The sequence below is a fragment of the Sinocyclocheilus grahami genome, unplaced genomic scaffold (assembly GCF_001515645.1).
Source record: "Sinocyclocheilus grahami isolate Dianchi unplaced genomic scaffold, SAMN03320097.WGS_v1.1 scaffold41.1, whole genome shotgun sequence".
Lineage (NCBI taxonomy): Eukaryota > Metazoa > Chordata > Actinopteri > Cypriniformes > Cyprinidae > Sinocyclocheilus > Sinocyclocheilus grahami.
In genome coordinates this window covers 408,444-428,190 of record NW_015505220.1, presented here as the reverse complement: position 1 = coordinate 428,190, position 19,747 = coordinate 408,444, and the positions used below count along the sequence as shown (strand labels likewise).

Sequence of the window (19,747 nt, the reverse complement as noted above, 5' to 3'; positions counted from 1 at the left end):
TTTCTTACAATAAAGTCATGCAAATTGCATGCATTGTATTGATTTAAAATGTTGTTTGTTGATTGTTTTGTCTCAAATGGGAATAAAGGGTTTTGCATGAGCCAACTAGTTCAATATCCTAACATTTTTGAGAGTACAAATTATAACAAGCTTGTCAGGAAACACCACTGCGTGCACCTAGACACAATATATATATGCATAATCACACACACATGAACAATGAATCCTTTGTTCATTCCAGGCGTAAACTCCAGACTACCTGGCTCTGTTAGCAAATTAAATCGGCTCTCATCTGAAGAGACGGCTTCATTTGTTTTTAACTGCATTTGAACACAGTGAGTGTGAAGCGCGGTCCCATACGTGAGGCGTGCTGGCAGAGATCGGCCCCTAATGCCCAGCTCTATTAGGGCACAGGCTCTCTGCTGGGCTTTTGGTGGAAACGAATCCCCATTTTCATTCTAACCTCCTGTAGTTTCTTATTCTTTTGTATGAAATTAGAATTTATTAAAGCACGTTGGACAAAGGCATGCTGAGAAAAGTAAAGAGCCAAAGTTGGTATATCTTTAGCCGGATTGGAAGTGAAGAGCACACAGCCCTGGAGGGACCCAAGCCAGGGGCGATTCTAGGATTTTCATTTTAAGGGGGCTCAGCCCCCAGTGAGGGTATAATAATAACAATAGCCTAATAATATATATATATAAAGATAAAAAATGTTTGATTATTAGGGGTCGTATACTAAACTTATTGCAGTATTCCACTGCATTGCATAGATAGGTATAACATTTGAGTACTAAATAAGCCAAATTCAAGTCTGTTTGCATTTCTAGTACAACCCTCTTTTCTTAGCTCAAGTATGCAAACCTCTTTGCCACATGCACTGGAATATGTATTATATTGAAAGTTACATTTTCAAATGATCGTTGTATAAAGTATGCGTTCGTTCATATGTGCTTCATTTTCGCTGGAGGAAACCGCTGTGGTGTGATGAGGGGTGAACGCAGTGAAAACTTAGGCTACAGTAGATGGGGAAACGATTATTGCTCCCCCATGATATTTTGCACACTGGATTTATGACAAAGAACTGCACAGATGCAGATAACTAAACTGACATGTAGGCCTACACTTTTACCCAACGACCTCAAAACAAACATGAAGCATGACTTGAGCTCACCAGAAACCCCTCAAGATGTCAGTTTCATGACATTCTGTTGCAGGTGAAGATGCTGTACAAGATTTCAGTACAATAAAACAATTTCAGTTCAACATTACTTTCCAGAGAGAAGCCATGTCTTTCTTCGAGGAACAATTAGGCCTCAATCTCCAGCGGATTAGTAAACACAACAGTGACATCTACTGACAGAAGTGCAGAAGTGCGCAGTCTTTATCAGGGCTGAATGTTTTCTCATTTTTGTCACCAATCTTGGCCATATTTGGTATATCTTGGCCATATACTTGGCCTGTATTTACATATTTTTTTTAATTCCGTATATATTTCTGTGTAACATTATATTATTCATAAAACATATAAGGTATTTTAATTTATATTTTTAATTATAATTAATCATTACAATTTATAGAAAAAGAAAAAATACTTATAAGATAAATAATAAAGAAAAGCATGATATGCACAACTCATATAGGCCTCAGTAGGCCCTGTTTTCATGTAAAACAAAAACAAAAAACAAAAACTATCAAACATGTCCACTAGATGGCAGTAGCTGTTGGTTTATTGATGAAAAGTTTGTTATTTGTTTGTTTGTTTAATAATATGTTTATTTTATTTTTATCAATAAAGGTTTAAGCAGCTTTTTTAAATGTTATTGATAAAAATTAAACATTTTATTAAATAAACAAACAAACAAACAAAAAATTCAAAGGTTTTGAGAAGAGCCAAGTCAACCAAATAACATCCATTTTTTAATTTGAGAAAAACTCAACTCAAAAACCATTTATACTATTTTAAATACTCGTTTTATTATTATTTGACATATTATTAATTGTTTGTCATTATTTGATTGTTATTATTAGTTAAAACATTATTAAAAGCATAGTTAAAAGCAGCACACGTCATTGTTATTTCAATTATACACTTATTATAAAATATTATCATTGACTTACTGACTTTGAACCTTTATTCGGTCATTTTTATTTATTCATACGCATTTGTACATTTTATAGTTTCACTTTCTTATGATTAGCGTTTTTAAAAACCTAATTAAACCTTTATTTAGCCATTTGCATTACAAGTGTATTTTCAATATTTTATTTATTTTAAATACATTTGATTGAACCATTTTTAATATTCATTTTATTTTTTTATTTAAATAAAAATAATAGTTTTTAATGATCCTATTTTATTATTATTATTTTATCATTTTTATATTGTGATTATTAGGCAGTTAAAAGCATATTAACCCTTTTTTTACTTTTATTTGACATATTATTAATTGTTTGTCATTATTTGATTGTTATTATTAGTTAAAACATTATTAAAAGCATAGTTAAAAGCAGCACACGTCATTGTTATTTCAATTATACACTTATTATAAAATATTATCATTGACTTACTGACTTTGAACCTTTATTCGGTCATTTTTATTTATTCATACGCATTTGTACATTTTATAGTTTCACTTTCTTATGATTAGCGTTTTTAAAAACCTAATTAAACCTTTATTTAGCCATTTGCATTACAAGTGTATTTTCAATATTTTATTTATTTTAAATACATTTGATTGAACCATTTTTAATATTCATTTTATTTTTTATTTAAATAAAAATAATAGTTTTTAATGATCCTATTTTATTATTATTATTTTATCATTTTTATATTGTGATTATTAGGCAGTTAAAAGCATATTAACCCTTTTTTTTACTTTTATTTTTCATAATTTTTACTTTATTATTAAACATTATCAACATTTATGAGCCTTTTGTAAACCTGATTAAACCTTTATGTATCCAATAAATCCAACTAAAAATAAGACACAGGACAACGATGGAATTTCATAATGCATTTGTTCATTTATTTGTAAATCCTTGGCCTTCTGCAAGGCAACAATCAGTGGCGTGTGTGCTTTAAAAACCTGTGCAGTTCTTCTCAGCATCATTCTCAGGGAAACAGAGGCGGGACGTTTAAGGTCAAAGGTCATCAGTCTCATACAGTTGCTGTTTCTGAGCAAGATCTCGTCTAATAGAAATTCTTGCTGATGTTACACCATGTAAATGTGTTTGTTTGTGCCTTTCTTACGAACAATATTTTAGCCGTATCCTGTCAAACCTAAATAATCTCACTCGCTTTATGTATATTTGCTGCTTTGAAACCAAAACAAAAAAAGTTTAAAATGTTCACATTTGCAATGGCTGATGAGCACAATGTTAAAGACCGGAACAAAACAACTTTTTGACACAATGATATCTTTCATAAATTGCAAGACAATAACTCTGAATAAATAAAATGGCATGGAACATTCACATACATGGTTTCTCTGGCAGGACGTCCTGTTTGCGACACAATGCATAAATACAAAGCACCTACAGCTTTACAAATTCTACATGAGTCGCTTAATAAAAAATACAAATAATTAGTTGAACAAATAAACACTATTTTACAATAACAACAGAAGTCCAAATGGAATGATCCGTCATGAGAAAGACCAACATAAAATAACCCATTTAAATATGTTAATAAAACTTTAGTAGCCTTAGTATATTACAGATAGAGGTGGTCTTTTAGTAACATCGAGGAGAAGTGCATAGCAAAATAGAGCGCAATTATCTTCCAGTCGCGGTGCAAAATCCTGATCGACTGACGTGTAAAAAAGCATCAAACTCAAACATTTAAGGCAGATTAGATCATTTGAAATTGGCATAGTCTGAGAAAATGTCCACAAAGTCCTGTACCACTCTGTAGCAGAAATCATACTGTTCCTGCAGACAGACAGAAAGAACAATATTAATACCAATCATTTTAGAAGAATGCATACTTCATGTAGAGGTCAAGTTATTGTGAACTGATTTATTACCACTTACAGAAATGTACCACTTGTCAAATATGATAGTTATGATTATTGTTGTAAATCTTTTGATATGAATAATATTAATTTAATCAATTAGTAATTTATATTGCTTGGTTCATAATAAACATTTAAAATTCATTTGAAATTTACATTCAAATGAGTATTTTAATCATTGTTGATATATTAATAATATTAATTTAAACAATATTATTAAATAATGTGTAGTATTATTATTATTATTTGAACAATTTTATATCACTTGTATGTTAAAAATTAATGAATTCATTCAAATTAAATGATTTATGAAACTGACAATACAATTATTTTGATTTCATAAGGGTTATAATATTAATCATATTCATTTAATCTGTGTTACTAATTAATTTATACTAATCATTTGTATTATTACTTGTTTTAAATCATAATACAATTAAATTAAAATTAAATGAACATGGAATTTGTCATATTTAATCAGATTTAATGTTATTCGTATGAATTTAATAAATATAACGAATTTATACTAATCATTTAGATTATTATTATTATTTAAAGAATTTCTATTACTTGATATTACGTATGTTACCTATATGATAAATTCATTTGTTAATAATTAATCAATAAATTAAGCTGCCTATAAAGACTAAGTTGCGTTCAAAATCCTTGGGATGAAAGAGGACAACAATAACAACAAGTTAGCAGTTTTATTGCAGTATTCTGGCAGAAACGACTGATTACCGTGATTCATTTTTGATGATCGTGATGAATTGTGTATGTAAATGTGTAATGGATATGAAGTGTCTGAAGGTTTGCACTGACCACTGTCTGCACCATGTGTGGCCGCTGCATCCGTAAACTCTTCACAGTCTGAAACACATCCAGCAAACCCTCGGCTTTCACTCGCTCCAGAATATTACTGAGAGCGATAAACGTACCGGTCCGACCCGCTCCAGCACTGCAGAGAACACAACAACATCAGTTTCATAAAGGTTTCCAATTAAATGGAAATGTTAAAAAATACATTAAAGGTTAAAGAGTTAACTAAGTGTCAGGATTATAGTAGTTAAAAGAAGAAAATGTATGTATGAAATAAAATACATATATAAAAACGTTCTATTTCATCTAGCTGACAAGGCAAAATTACTCATTTTAATCTAGTTTAACTTGACAGCTAAAACTAAAATAAAAATTTATATAAAAATTAGTGCTGTCAAACGATTAATCGCTTAAAAAAAATTACGTTTTTGTTTGCATAATATGTGCGTGTACTGTGTATATTTATTATGTATATATAAATACACACACATGCAATATATATTTTGAAAATGTCGATTAATCGTTTGACAGCACTAATAAAAATGTAATAAAGAAAAAATAAAATAAAATAAAAACGTTCTCAAATTAAAAATACAATGAAAATGGAATATACTGGAAAATAAGTAAAAAAGGGAAAAAGTCTTAGGCATTGATTTCTTCATTGCTAAAAATGATTAATAAAGTACGTTTCATTCTGAAAACGTTTTATTGTTGTGGTAAGGTTTGGATTCATCTTTATTAATTATAATCAGTACAATTCTACTTAGTCTAGAGCAGTGGTTCTCAACCCGCGGACCGTCACGAATTCAAATGCGGCCCACCGTGCTGAACACAATTTAAAAAAATGCTTTCAGTTTTACAATTCATTTTAGTTTTCACATGAATTTAAAAATGTACTAAATAAATATAAGCTATAGCCTAATGTTTTTATGTAAAATAATTTTGTTTTTCATATATTATTTTCAGACATGAGCAGTACTCACATAGCCCAATTAACGTTACGCATTTAAAGTAACGACCAAGTGGCCAGCGGCAGACAGTGAGCATATGCTTGATCAATTTAGCCTTCTCAAATCATCACGACTTGACTAAAATAAAACCTATAGATATAAAACAGTTCAAGCATATAACAATGTTTAAACGTTAAACCTAGATAAATGTGCGCTGTATCCAGTAGTTTGTGCGGAGAGTGGAAGCTGAAGCGCGCTTTGCAGGACATAGAGACCCCAGCGCGATCACTTGCATTTTTTTTCAATGGATACACCGTCCTTTTTGCTCATAAAGGTAAGAGTAATGCATCATTCGTAACTGTGAAGGGTCTACTTTTATTTGTGTGCACTCACAATATCAACAAAACGCTGTGCTTTTATAAAAACAAACATGATGCGCTTTCTGCCGTCTCGGTCTTGAACAGGAGCGCTTCACAAAAATGAACCGAAACTCAGCGAATACATGCCTCACAGACATGATAAATATATCTATAGAAAGCTTTAAATTACTACTTAACAAACTAAAACAAAAACAAAAACTCTTTCATTATGATAATAATAAGTAAAGATGCACTTCTCTCTAAAGGCGTGTCTGAGGAGATGGCGAGTCAGGATCGACAACTTCATCCTTGTGACACCGACTCAGAAAACACTAGTTTATTAGTAAATAATTAAAATATATCCTTACTGTCGCCCCCTGACACATTTATGGTAATTACTTTTGCCGATGCTTTGCGGCAAACTTAAGCCTATTGCGTGTATTTGAACGCAGAACTGTTGAGCTGCGCTGACGGCACGCACCATACATGCTGCTGCTGCTGGACACCAAACACCGTCGAGCCGCTCTTGACAGTCTCGGTAGCACGGCCTCATGTTGTTTCCACCAGCACGGCAATCTTTTTCATCACTAATTGAACAAAAACTCTTTCATTATGATAATAATAAGTAAAGATGCACTTCTCTCTAAAGGCGTGTCTGAGGAGATGGCGAGTCAGGATCGACAACTTCATCCTTGCGACACCGACTCAGAAAACACTAGTTTATTAGTAAATAATTAAAATATATCCTTACTGTTGCCCCCTGACACATTTATGGTAATTACTTTTGCCGATGCTTTGCGGCAAACTTAAGCCTATTGCGTGTATTTGAACGCAGAACTGTTGAGCTGCGCTGACGGCACGCACCATACATGCTGCTGCTGCTGGACACCAAACACCGTCGAGCCGCTCTTGACAGTCTCGGTAGCACGGCCTCATGTTGTTTCCACCAGCACGGCAATCTTTTTCATCACTAATTGATGGATGTCTAAAATATAAAAATAAGGAGAAGCCTAAAACAGGTCTGAGGCTTGGCCCGCGTCTGAACTATGACGTGAAAATTGTCCTGAAGCCCAGCCCGAGGAGCATAAAAAAATCGGGGCCCGGGCTGAAATGCAGGGCTCTAGCTCCGATCTAGCACACAGAAAACGATTTGACTGAAAATGTATCAGAAGAGATGAAAGAAAGATAGTGGTCATCTGCGCAATTTGGAAAAAGAGGCGGCTTTTCTGCATTAGGTATGTTTTGTATTTTTTCTTTCTTTTTTTTTACTCTTTGTACAGCAGTTATTGTTCCTTCTAAATTCATTTTTTAATGTAGAATATGTGTTACATAAATACATGAAATGTAGAACATATAAAAAAGTGCTCGTGGCTCTTCTGCCAGTGGGTGCCCCCCCCACGCATAAATGTGAAACTCCGCCTATGATTGTGCTGTTACTCCTTTCGAGCCGAAGTTCACAAAATTGGGTGTTATTTACGGGGAGTAGAATTATTTATTTATTTCAATGAATGTAATCGATTAGATATCATAATATTTAGGCTATAATATTATAAATCAGGTTGGTTTGTATTGCTGACGTAATATGTAAATGATATGCGTGAGGCCCGCGAGACTTGCACTTGGACCATAGTGTGGCCCGGTGGGAAAAAAGGTTGAGAACCACTGGTCTAGAGCATGGTTTGTTTTTCGCAACACAACTTCAAGGACTTTGTGAATTGCAGAAATGCTAATAATAATTTGAACAGTAAAAATAATGCAACTAATAATTTTTAAATTAAAAAAAATTTATTTAATTATTTAATTTTTTAATCCTGACCAAAGAACCATGAACATGCAAATGTGTTGTTAAATGACTGAAATATTAGGGGTACTTCAAGTAAATATTTTAGGTCAAAGGGCTTCAGCTGATCAAAATGTTTTGGGAATCTGTGGTCTATAGCAGGACTTGATTACCTGCAGTGCACGGCGATGGGGTGGTTGCCCGACTGCTGCTGCTGTTTCTGCACCGCTGCGATGATGTCGATCATCCCTTTACCCTCTGCTGGGATCCCGATCTCTGGCCAGCCGTGGAAATGAAAGTGCCGAACCAAACGTGTCTGCTTCTCCTGTCAGGAACACACACAAACACACCAACATGCATTACAATTCAGCCATCCGGCCTCCACATATCAATTCCAAAAATGGAGTTTGAATGCAGAATGTAAACATTATAAAAAAATGCCGATGCAAATCAGCTCATAATGCGCACTCACCGGGCCATATGTGAGCAGCAGATCTCTGAGACTGAATGTGTCACACAGCGTGTCTCCTTTCATCTCCACCGTGAAGTCTCCGTAAGTCACCGAGTCCTCAGTAGGCCAGTACTGAAAACACTTGTCCTGCATCACACACACACACACACACTCCAAATGACAAAGCTGGGAGGATTTGCTTTGGGAAGTCGTGTGAGAGTGAATTTGTAACGTGTGTGTGTACCTGATCTCTTTCCTGCAGTTCTGTCAGCATCACGATTGAGTGACACTTCCATTCCCAAACCATCCTCCAGAAATCATCCACCGTGTGGACCAGAGGACCCTGTGTGGCGATGAAATAGTCCTTCTGCCGGTACCCCTGCAAAACACGAGCACATGAAGATAATATGAGCACTGCAGACCAGTGACGTGCCAGTTTATTAGGAACTGCAACATAACAAATTGATCAAAAGTGACAGTAAAGACATTTTTAACATTACAAAAGTTCAATGCTGTTCTTTTGAACTTTCTATACATCAACGAATCCTGAAAAAAAATGTATTGCAGTTTCCACAAAAACATTCAGCAGCATAAATATTTTCATCATAATAATCAAATATGTTTATTGAGCAGCAAATCCGCATATTAGAATGATTTCTGAAGAATCTTGTGAAGAATCTTCAGCTTTGCATCACAGGAATAAATTATATTTTAAAATATATTGAAATAGAAAATTGCTATTTTAATTGAAATATTATTCCAGAATATTTTTACTGAATTTTTGGTCAAATGAATGCAGCCTTGATGAGCATAAAATACTTATTTTAAAAACAAACACATTTTTGAATACTAATGTAAATAATTCAATTCAATTCATGACACATTCTTCCAACTTTTACCCTTTGTGGAAGTTTTACCATATATATATATATATATATATATATATATATATATATATATATATATATATATATATATATATATATATATATAGATACATATACAGGGCCATTCTTATTTAATTTGTTTTATTATAATATTTTTTTATATAACAGATTGTCACTATTATGGAAAAATAGCTAAATAATTCCACTGTCATAAGGACACAAATATTACATTTTAAGAAAAATAATGAAAATGCAGGTTCATGGTTGGTAAGAAATATTTATGGTTGGCGAAACTGGCAAAAAGTTAATTTCGGACCCAGTCATAGAGTAACCCAACCACACTCAAGAAAATATTCAGATTTTTTTTAAATGATAAAAAAAAAAAAATTCAAACTGACCTCATTTACTTAAAACAACCCTGGTCTTATTTCAAATATATAAAAAATATACAACAAATTATATTTTTTATTACAACCCGCCCCTGTAACTTGAAAAGAGTAATGAAAAACTCACATCAATGAAAGATGCGTTGATATAATCGGTGAACTCCTGCCCTCTCTTCATCGAAAGGATGACTCGGTTAAAATCATCTGAACAAATGAATGAGAAAAGACAAAACTTGACCTCTAGCAAAGCCTCTGGTGTTTTGAACTGCCTGTCTCACGATTACAACTGAAGTCACAAGCAGAACAGGAAAAGGAAGACAGATTTCGGATTAACTTCCTCGTAAACAAACCCAGCAGCACAGCAGCATACATTTTAGATGGAAGGAAGAGATTAAATATGTTTTACAGCCACTTTTAGGTTTGTTTCTAGGGTTTTGATCTTCACAAGCACAGATGATCTTAAACTCACATGGAATAATCTGAAGGACTCTGTTCTTCTTCATGTTGGCAGGCAGGTTGCCCGTCCTCATGTTTTCCTTCATTATACGCATGTTTGTCAGTTTCTGCAAAGCCAACGTTAAAAATGCTTTAATAATCTGTCAAAACCAGATCAGTAAACAATTGCACACCACTAATATCCTCACCTTAAACTCTTCCTCCAGGCCCACGCGGTCCAGCGGCGCACTGGTGTTGTGAAGTTTATCCAGGTGACCCTCCAGAGAAGAAACGTCCAGCTCCGTGTCTCCGTACAGGAAGTACTCCAGCAGAGCCTGATAGATGAACGAGTACTGCAACTACAACACAAACCAGACTTTCAGTACAGCGTCAAACATGTATGACTTCTAGGTACTACTTCTGTCACCTGTTCTTTCTATAATAACAAGGTACAGTAGATAAAAATGAAAATCACGCAAAAGGCAATGACATGCTCTACTCACATCGGTCTGAATGAGCTGCGATCTCTGCTCACGTATTCGTGACACAAAGCCGAAGACGTCCACTTTCTTTTCTGCGTACATCATGTCAATCATACCATCGATGACGATGAACGTTCCTGTCCTGCCCACACCGGCACTGACGGACACACAGCACAGACATAAATAATTATTCACAACATAAACAATATGATAACATGATATCATTTACTTTTATGCTCTTGCTGTGAATGATTTATCAATGCAGATTTTTTTCAACCTTTCTTTTGGAAACAATTATCATACAGAGACCACTTTTCACAATATAAATCAATGAGCTTGATATATAAAAATCTATTTTTTTTTTCTAGTATAATCTCTTTATTTTATATTATTTTTAGAAATAGATTTTATATTATATTTAGACAACCATTTTTATTTCTTTCTTTCATGTTCACTTTAAAATTATAATTACATTTCACATTAAAATTATAAAATAATTTTAAATTAATATCAATATAAAAAAATTAATGGTCTACTCCTGAAAACAAAATCATTAAAGTTAATCGTTAAAGCTGATACAGAGACCTTGATGGATAAAAAATATTTTATTTGCAGAATATTTTATAGATATTTTTATTTAACATTATATTTAGAAATACAAATACTATACTCAGACTGTGTTTAATTGTTTATTTATTTATGTATTTATTTACCACTTTTTCATCATATAAATCAATGACCTTGATGGATTAAAAAAAATCTAGTGGAATATTTTTATATGTTTATATTGTATAATATATTTAGAAATGTAAATATAAATATTATTATATTATATTATATGTTATTTACCACTTTTTCATCATATAAATCAATGACCTTGATGGATTAAAAAAAATCTAGTGGAATATTTTTATATGTTTATATTGTATAATATATTTAGAAATGTAAATATAAATATTATTATATTATATTATATGTTATTTACCACTTTTCACAATATAAATCGATTATCTTGATGGATAAACATCAATAATTTTTCTAATATAATTTTTAGAATTCTCTTTTTTTTTATATTATTTTTAAAAATATAAGTATTATACTACATTTAGACCATTTATTTATTTAGCATTTTATGTTGAAAATTATTATAGTAATTTTTGCTCCACTCCTGAGAATTAAATGATTAAACATGCACAAATACATTATGGGTTGTAATTTAATTAAAACTAAAAATGAATCTTTAACTGTTACTGTAACAATTGAAACTCTAATTTTTGGTGAAATCCTGCAAGACACAAATTTAGACACCTTTTTTGTAAGTTGTACTTTTTTGTGACATTAACACCATGAAACAGATTTCATAAAGTGTTTACTTCAAATGAATTCACAATAATTGCAAGTGAGGAATATTTGCACACTCAGGAATATATCTACACACAAACAAACACTCTAAATTATCTGTCACACAAACATGTTCATCTCTTGACCACTAGAGGACATGAGTGATCAACTGAATGAACGAACAAACCCTCAATAGGGCTTTTGACTGGAACTGAAGTGTCTGGAATTGCTGCTGACGCTGTGTTTGGTTGTTCAGGACACAGAAAGAGGGCAGACGGTCAACACTGATGACAGAGGACAGACCGGCCATTGTGTCACCAACACAGCCACTGACCTACATCAAATCACTTTCTATACATGACCAATCAGCTGCGAGAAAAGACCTTCATTCACCTAATTCAAATCACATGCTAATCGTTCTGAATAATGTATATCATTGTTGGATAAAATAAATTATGCATGCGTGACCGACTGACGCAAAAGGGTCGTGAGGTCTCAAAAATAATTACTGTGGATGGAAGTTATGTAAAATATGTCCTTTTTACTGAAGTTTAAATTCAAATGTGCACTTTCATTCTGCAAGTTACTGTTACTTTGTGAAAGTAAGACGCTTGATCAGGAAGTTTGGGCTCTTGATAAAGCGTCAATGTCAAATGTTAGGAGAAAAAAATATACTGAGTCCAGTTATGCACTGAAGTTTAATACTTATTGTGATGGTTTTGAACATTATCATAACAGCTAATAAAAGTCAATGTCAAATCTTGCAAAGAAGCTGTACAGCACTAGTATTAGTAATAGTCCTATATTAATATTAGTAATATTAATAATAGTAGTATAATTAGGTCAATGATTACATTGACTTTTAATTGAACATTATATAGTATCATATATGGAACGATATTCCGGACAATTTCCATAACATAGCTAATAAAAAGTCAATGTCAAATCTTGAAAAGATGTTAGTTTTATATGTATATATATGTAGAAGAAATTGTTTTGAACTACAGTTTTGAGTTAATCATTATAAAATAGAGAACGAGACACATCACGTGCATCTTCGCACGATCTCACAGACCAAAACATGTCACACTTCACATTTAAATGATCAGACTTCACACCAGATGTGTCGCTCTCCACAGCTCCAGATCTCGCCTGATATTCTGGTCACAGTCTAGTACAGTCTGTTAAGAGTACAGCGGTCACCTGCAGTGCACCACGATGGGCCCGGCGTACGACGGGTTCACCTGCTTCACCTTCTTCAGGAACTTCAGCATGCCGATGGGCGAGAAGGGAACGCCAAAGTCAGGCCAGCTGGTGAAGTGAAGCTGCGTGACCAGACGAGGCGTTTTGGTGCCGTCGCTGGCCTGCTGCGGTGGACACAGAGACGGGTGAGAGTGTGCATGGTGACACAGGAAACAACACACATATACATGACCTTGAGCAAAGCAGACTGTTGAGAAGCCACAAACACAGAATTAACAGAGAAGCATACACATTATAACAGCAGCAGACATTATATCTCTAGCTTGTGTTCAGACTTACATATTGCACACAGAATTTGCGTATGGAGTAGTCCACCAGAACTGTAAAGTCTTCCACAGCAACACGCACGTTACCGTACGTCCAGCATCCCTGATCAGGCCAATACTGATAACACTTATCCTACAGAGAAAAACACAGCACATTCATACGGCTAGTTACCATTAGTTCAGTTGCTTTGGTAGTAAAACATATTGCTGTTAATATAGTTAGTATTATTCTATTTTATGTCTTTCTTTATTTCACAGCTTTTTAATATTAAAATAAATGTTTTGTATTTGTAATAAATACATAAATACTTTTATGTATTTATACAAACTTTGGTAGCACAAATATAGCTGCTAATATAGTTACCATTAGATAGATAGACAGAGAGATAAAAAATTATTTTCATACTAAATAAAATATAAATAATGCTGTGGTGGTACAAATTTAGCTGGTAACATTGCTTTTCAAATACATAAATGATTACTATTGATTGATATTGACTTATTAATAAGTAAAATATTACTACAGTGAACATTACATATTGTTTAACATTTAGCATTCAAACGTGAAAATATCTGAAAAGACAATAAATAATAAACTATTGAATGTACATCAACTAATATAGCAATGTCTGTTAATGCTATTAATAAAGTCATATAGTGTCACCCAAAATGCAAACAAAAGACAAGAAAACAGTGACGTGAACGTCTTCTGCTAATCATTATAAAACAGAGAACACGACACAAGGTCAAAAGATTTCACTCTGTAGATAAACATAAGCGCATTACATGTCAATCCTGTCGAGTAAACCAGTCCAACACTGCCACTGAGAAGCTGTAAGTGCATTAGAGGAGTAAAGGTGACTTCTAAGACACCATGATGCTAATCTGAGCTCTTAAAAACAGTCTGTCTGTCAATCAGCATTATCCAGCCCGAGAGCGCAGGATAAATCTCTCTTAATGAGAGTTTGCCGACTAATTAGGTTAAAGCCAGAGAGAGCTTTATCAGCCATTATGAAAATCATCGATTCCAAGCCTGACCCAAAGCTGATTTTAATCTCCTCTCCGTTCTGCGTCTTATTGATTCGTCTTTCTAGAGACGCTCACAGCCGTGATGGAGAGGAGAGACAGAGGAGTCCTGTGACATCTGAACATCAGAGACAATCGAAACGGAGACACTTGTGGCTTATTACTGAAGATGATCAACAAATCGGGTTTATAGAAAGGCACTGAAGTGAAATCAAATATAAATTACTGGCTCTGTAGCGATTTTATTTGCATACCAGTGCTTTTTTAAACTATATGGAATAAGTATGAAGGCTGTTCAAAAATGTAATACATTTTAAAATTCTAATTTAAATTAAAATGATACATTTTTCATTTAAAATTCTAATTAAAAAAATATTTTAAAGGGGTCATATGATGCGATTTCAATTGTTCCTTTCTCTTTGGAGTGTTACAAGCTCTTGGTGCGTAAAGAAGATCTGTAAAGTTGCAAACACTAAAGTCTCAAATTCAAAGAGATATTCTTTATAAAAGTTAAGAGTCAGCCACGCCTACCTAAAACGCCTCATTCTAACACGCCCCCACATGTCTACGTCACTATGTGGGAAGATTTGCATAACGCCACCCAAATGTTCACGCAAAGAAAGAAGGTGTAACTTTTATTCTCGCTGTAGTAAACACTAGAAAGAGGACACGACTAGAAATCAGTGGTTAAGTTGTATTTACAACACTGTTCCAGAACAGTTCAACCCAAATATTCAGATGTGTGCAACACATTTTATGGAGGACTGTTTCCTGATCCTGGGAGAGTAGACTACAATGCCGGCTGTTCTGACTCACAGACTGCAAGTACGTTTTTATATTTAAAGGATTTGCCACTGATGATTCAAACGCGAGTTTTGAGCAGTGTAGAGTAGCGCTTGTTTGTCATTTCTCCGATCACAAATGCAGACATGGTTTTATGTTTACGCGGCACGATGCAACGCGTAAAAAGACAGTATAAGTCATTATAATCAGTAATTATGTCCCCACTGGATGGAACGAAAGCTTCGTTTGTAATGGGTTTTAATGTTTTTGTCTCATCGCTCCGGTCGAACAGGGCATCACAGTATGGTGAGGGGCGTAACATTTCCGTCTCACGCTAGAGGTATTTGGCCAATCACAACGCACTGGATAGCTGGCCAATCACAGCACACCTCACTTTTCAGAAAGCTGAGCTTTGTAAAAATCGACACGTTTCAGAAAGGAGGAGAAACAATAAATGTACAGTATGTGGAAAATAATGTTTTTTTAACCTTAAACCGCATAAACACATTTCATTACACCACATACACAAAATAATGTTCTTTTTAGCAACATCATATGACCCCTTTAATACATACATTACCGGTCAAAAGTTTGGGATCAGTAAGACTTGTAATGTTTTTTAAAGAAGTCTCTTCTGCTCATCAAGGCTGCATTTATCTGATCAAAAATACAGAAAAAACAGTAATCTTGCTAAATGTTATTACAATATAAAATAATGGTTTCTATTTTAATATCTTTTAAAATATTATTTATTTCTGTGATGCAAAGCTGAATTTCCATCAGCCATTACTCCAGTCTAAAGTGTCACATGATCCTTCAGAAATCATTCTAATATGCTGATTTATTATTAGAATTATCAATGTTGGCAACAGTTGTGCTGCCAAATATTTTTTTTGGAAACTGCTATACTTTTTTCAGGATTCTTTGATGAATAAAAAGTTAAAAAGAACAGCATTTATTCAAAATATAAATATTTTCTAACAATATAAATCGTTGCTATCACTTCTTAAAAATGTGACACATCCTTGCTGAATAAAAGTTTGAATTTCTTTCAAAAAAGAAAGAATACAAATGGACTGACCCCAAACTTTTGAACGGTAGTGTATATTGTTAGAAAAGATTTATATTTTAAATAAATGCTCTTCTTTTTAACTTTTTATTCATCAAAGATTCCTGAAAAAAAGTATCACAGGTTCCAAAAAATATTAAGCAGCACAACAGTTTCCAGCACTGATAATAAATCAGCATGTTAGAATGATTTCTGAAGGATCATGTGACACTGAAGACTGGAGTAATGACGCTGAAAATTAAACTTTGCATCACAGGAATAAATTCGTATAGAAAGAAATAATCATAATCAAAAATCATAATAATATCTCACAATATTACAAAAATTTTCATCTTCATTTTCATTTTTGATCAAATAAATGCAGCCTTGATGAGCATAATAAACTCCTATAAAAAAACATTAAAAATCGTTCTGATCCCAAACTTTTGACCGGTAGTATATATCATATATATATATATATTTTATGCAGAATTTAGAAATCTGATTTATTTAATCCTCCTGTTGTGTTGTGGGTCAGTCAGTAAAACTGTCCAACTGCTCGAAATACTGGTACAATGTATTTCTTCTTGAAATTTGGTGAATATTTCTCATTTAGGGCCATGAATGTGCATGCAACTTTTCCACACATAGACGTGTTTTGGAAAGGCTGTATGAAAATTGGTACAGCTTTTTGGGTTTTATTGACTCCCATTGGTTTGCATGCAAGTTCCCAAAAAATCAACACTTTTAAAAACCCCAGAGTCAAGTAAAAATAAATAAATAAATAAAAATCTTTATTGTAGGTTGTCAAAACACTAAAAGATGAAAATGAGACTCATCTAAGAAGAGTCACTGTTTCTTTATCTAACGGAGTTTGTCAAAGGTTAGTTGCTGTTTTTTTTGGATCTCCATTTCTAGACTGTTTCAGCACTGAAAAAAAAGCGTGAGAAACCTATTTTACCCTTACAAGGGTTTGAGAACCAGACATAAAAAGGCAGAAGAAGTACAAATAGCAACAAATACTACACTACAAAAACACAAAGTACACATAATGAAAGATAATATTTATACTTGTAGTTAATTGAAACTCAGTGTGCAGATAGTCACTACAAGTAGTCATGGCAAAAGGAAACGGACCAGAAATCCAAAAAAGGACACTTACCTCTTTTCTCTCTTTCAGATTAGTTAGCATTACAATAGTAGATGATTTCTGTTCCCATATCATTCTCCAGAAGTCTGCAGCCGTGTCTTGTTTCGGACCTAAAACACAGAGGTCATCTTATCGAGTCTTATTATAGCTACTGAAACTCTTGTCAGTCATGTGAGATCTCACTGAATCTTATTTTTACATTTAAATCCACTCACCTTGTGCTGCAATGAACTTATTCTTATCTGTATAACCCTGGGAATAAAGAAGAACTAGATAATAAAACCAACATTTTAATGCAAACAGGGGTGCATATATTTTTTGATGCAATGCATTACAACAAACCATGTGTTTTACATTCACATTCTCAAGAACTGTATTTGGAATAAGTACATACAGTATGAATGCATGTTTAAACACTGACGCATTGAATTTTCACAGTGCACTGATGCATTTCTACAGCTTTGCAAATCACTTACATCGATATATGATGCATTGATATAATCTGAACATGGGACTCCATCCATCTGTGTTAAAATCACTCTGGAATGGTCATCTGGATAACAGGAAAGACCAAACATTACGTTTATTTCTACACATAATCACATATCTGATTGCTCCTTCTCAGGCCCTGATGGAAAAAGTTTACAACAAAGATTTTGAAAATTAAAAATAAAAGTAAAAATTGAAATGCCATGGATGTGGGCATAAGGAACTGAAAGTGATTTATGTTTTATTTGGAGAAGTTGTCTTAGATATGTGAGGGCGGCAAAACTTCAGCCTGATATCACCCAAAATCAACATGTGGGCAACAACAGCACAGTAGCAGAGCATCATATACATCAAAAAAACATTCATATCATATATATATATATATATATATATATATATATATATATATAAATACAAGGGTGAACCTCTGTTTGTTAACGGTGTACACTTGGGCTGTACACTGAAAAAACTGTAATTTTAAACAAGACTAAACTTTAAAATCTTTAAATGAATAAAATGTTCTTTTAATTTAATTTAATATTCTATTTTTTATCTTGTGTGGTTAACTGGAATTTATATATGGATTTTGGATGCTGTAACTTACATATGAGTAAGCTTTCTCAGGTTGCAGAAGGAATGCTTCTCTAACCTGCTCAGAGAGACATCCACGGTCAGATAGCTAAGGAAAGAATGGAGAAACTCCTGTTAAAATCTAGAATTTTATAAAAAATACAGGGTTATTTCAAGTTGCTTGCAAGTAGAGAGAAAAAAAACTCCTTTCAGTATTTATGATGAAATGTCACCTCAGTACTGTACATCTGTAAATAACCCATCAAACCTTCATCTGTAAATAGCACATATGCACATTCACAATTCTGTCTATTGATATTTTCTTTTTCATCATATTTTATTACTATATAGTTATTTTTTTATTTATTGTCTATTCTCTTTATTATTAGTGTTTTATTACCTTAAATTATATGCATGTCTGCACTATGTGCGTACTTTCTGTGCTGGAAGCTCCTGACACTAAGACCAATTCCTTGTGTGTGTAAACACACTTGACAATAAAGCTATTTCTGATTCTGATTTTGTACCAAAATCCTGTAAATTGTTGTTGTTATTGTTTTTTTGAATTCCAAATTTATTTATTTATTTTTTTTACGTAATATCACTCACTTTTTTTTACTCTACAGGTGTACAGTTTTTTGTTTTTTACATTTATTTGCCTCAATTTGGGGTGTGTGTGATTATTTTTTTGCAACTTAATTTCTGTGCATTGTGGGTGATTTTGTGATTTTATTTGACAAATAAAATTTTTTTTAAAAACTTTATCCCCACCCATTTATTTCCTATGCAGGACCCCGGACACCCTAAGTGTGACTCATTCTCATTTGTGTGAGTTGATATAGTATGTGTGAAAAGAGTTATGCCATTTAGATGAAGGGTTTTTTTTTTTTTTAAGCAAATGTCATTTGGTGTCCCGAAATACCTTGAACATCTCACAAAGGTTAAAAATAACTATGTCTACAATCCAAAACGAAGAGAGAAATTATACTTTGCATGAAAAAAGATGAAGGCTATACCCTTTTTTTATCCACAATTTTCTTTAATGTTAAAGAATCTCCTTATTACGATAACACAATAATGAAAATCATCCTGTTTTTTGTATTAATATCTGCTTATATTATTAATTAGTATTAAGTATTAAATAATGCATCATTAAATATTTTTGTGCTTATTTTTTATATATATATATATATATATATATATATATATATATATATATATATATATATATGTGTGTGTGTGTGTGTGT

General features: G+C 33.0%; 1 protein-coding gene across 3 annotated transcripts in view; it reads right to left on the bottom strand.

Moving 5' to 3' along the window:
* Positions 1-3,003: 3,003 nt before the first annotated feature.
* LOC107582177 (receptor-type tyrosine-protein phosphatase epsilon-like) overlaps positions 3,004-19,747 on the bottom strand; it is a 43,685-nt gene continuing 26,941 nt past the window's right edge. For 2 of the 3 annotated variants that reach the window (XM_016267914.1, XM_016267916.1), the window contains 14 exons: positions 17,916-17,992; positions 17,655-17,691; positions 17,452-17,549; positions 13,446-13,565; positions 13,107-13,270; positions 10,584-10,719; positions 10,290-10,439; positions 10,115-10,208; positions 9,773-9,849; positions 8,617-8,751; positions 8,394-8,519; positions 8,095-8,246; positions 4,836-4,971; positions 3,004-3,930 (listed from right to left, as the gene is read on the bottom strand). In XM_016267914.1, coding sequence (XP_016123400.1) covers positions 3,856-3,930; positions 4,836-4,971; positions 8,095-8,246; positions 8,394-8,519; positions 8,617-8,751; positions 9,773-9,849; positions 10,115-10,208; positions 10,290-10,439; positions 10,584-10,719; positions 13,107-13,270; positions 13,446-13,565; positions 17,452-17,549; positions 17,655-17,691; positions 17,916-17,992 — 1,577 coding nt within the window. In that variant the 3' untranslated portion in view covers positions 3,004-3,855. The remainder of the gene's footprint in view (positions 3,931-4,835; positions 4,972-8,094; positions 8,247-8,393; positions 8,520-8,616; positions 8,752-9,772; positions 9,850-10,114; positions 10,209-10,289; positions 10,440-10,583; positions 10,720-13,106; positions 13,271-13,445; positions 13,566-17,451; positions 17,550-17,654; positions 17,692-17,915; positions 17,993-19,747) is intronic. The other variant, XM_016267915.1, reaches the window with a different exon arrangement.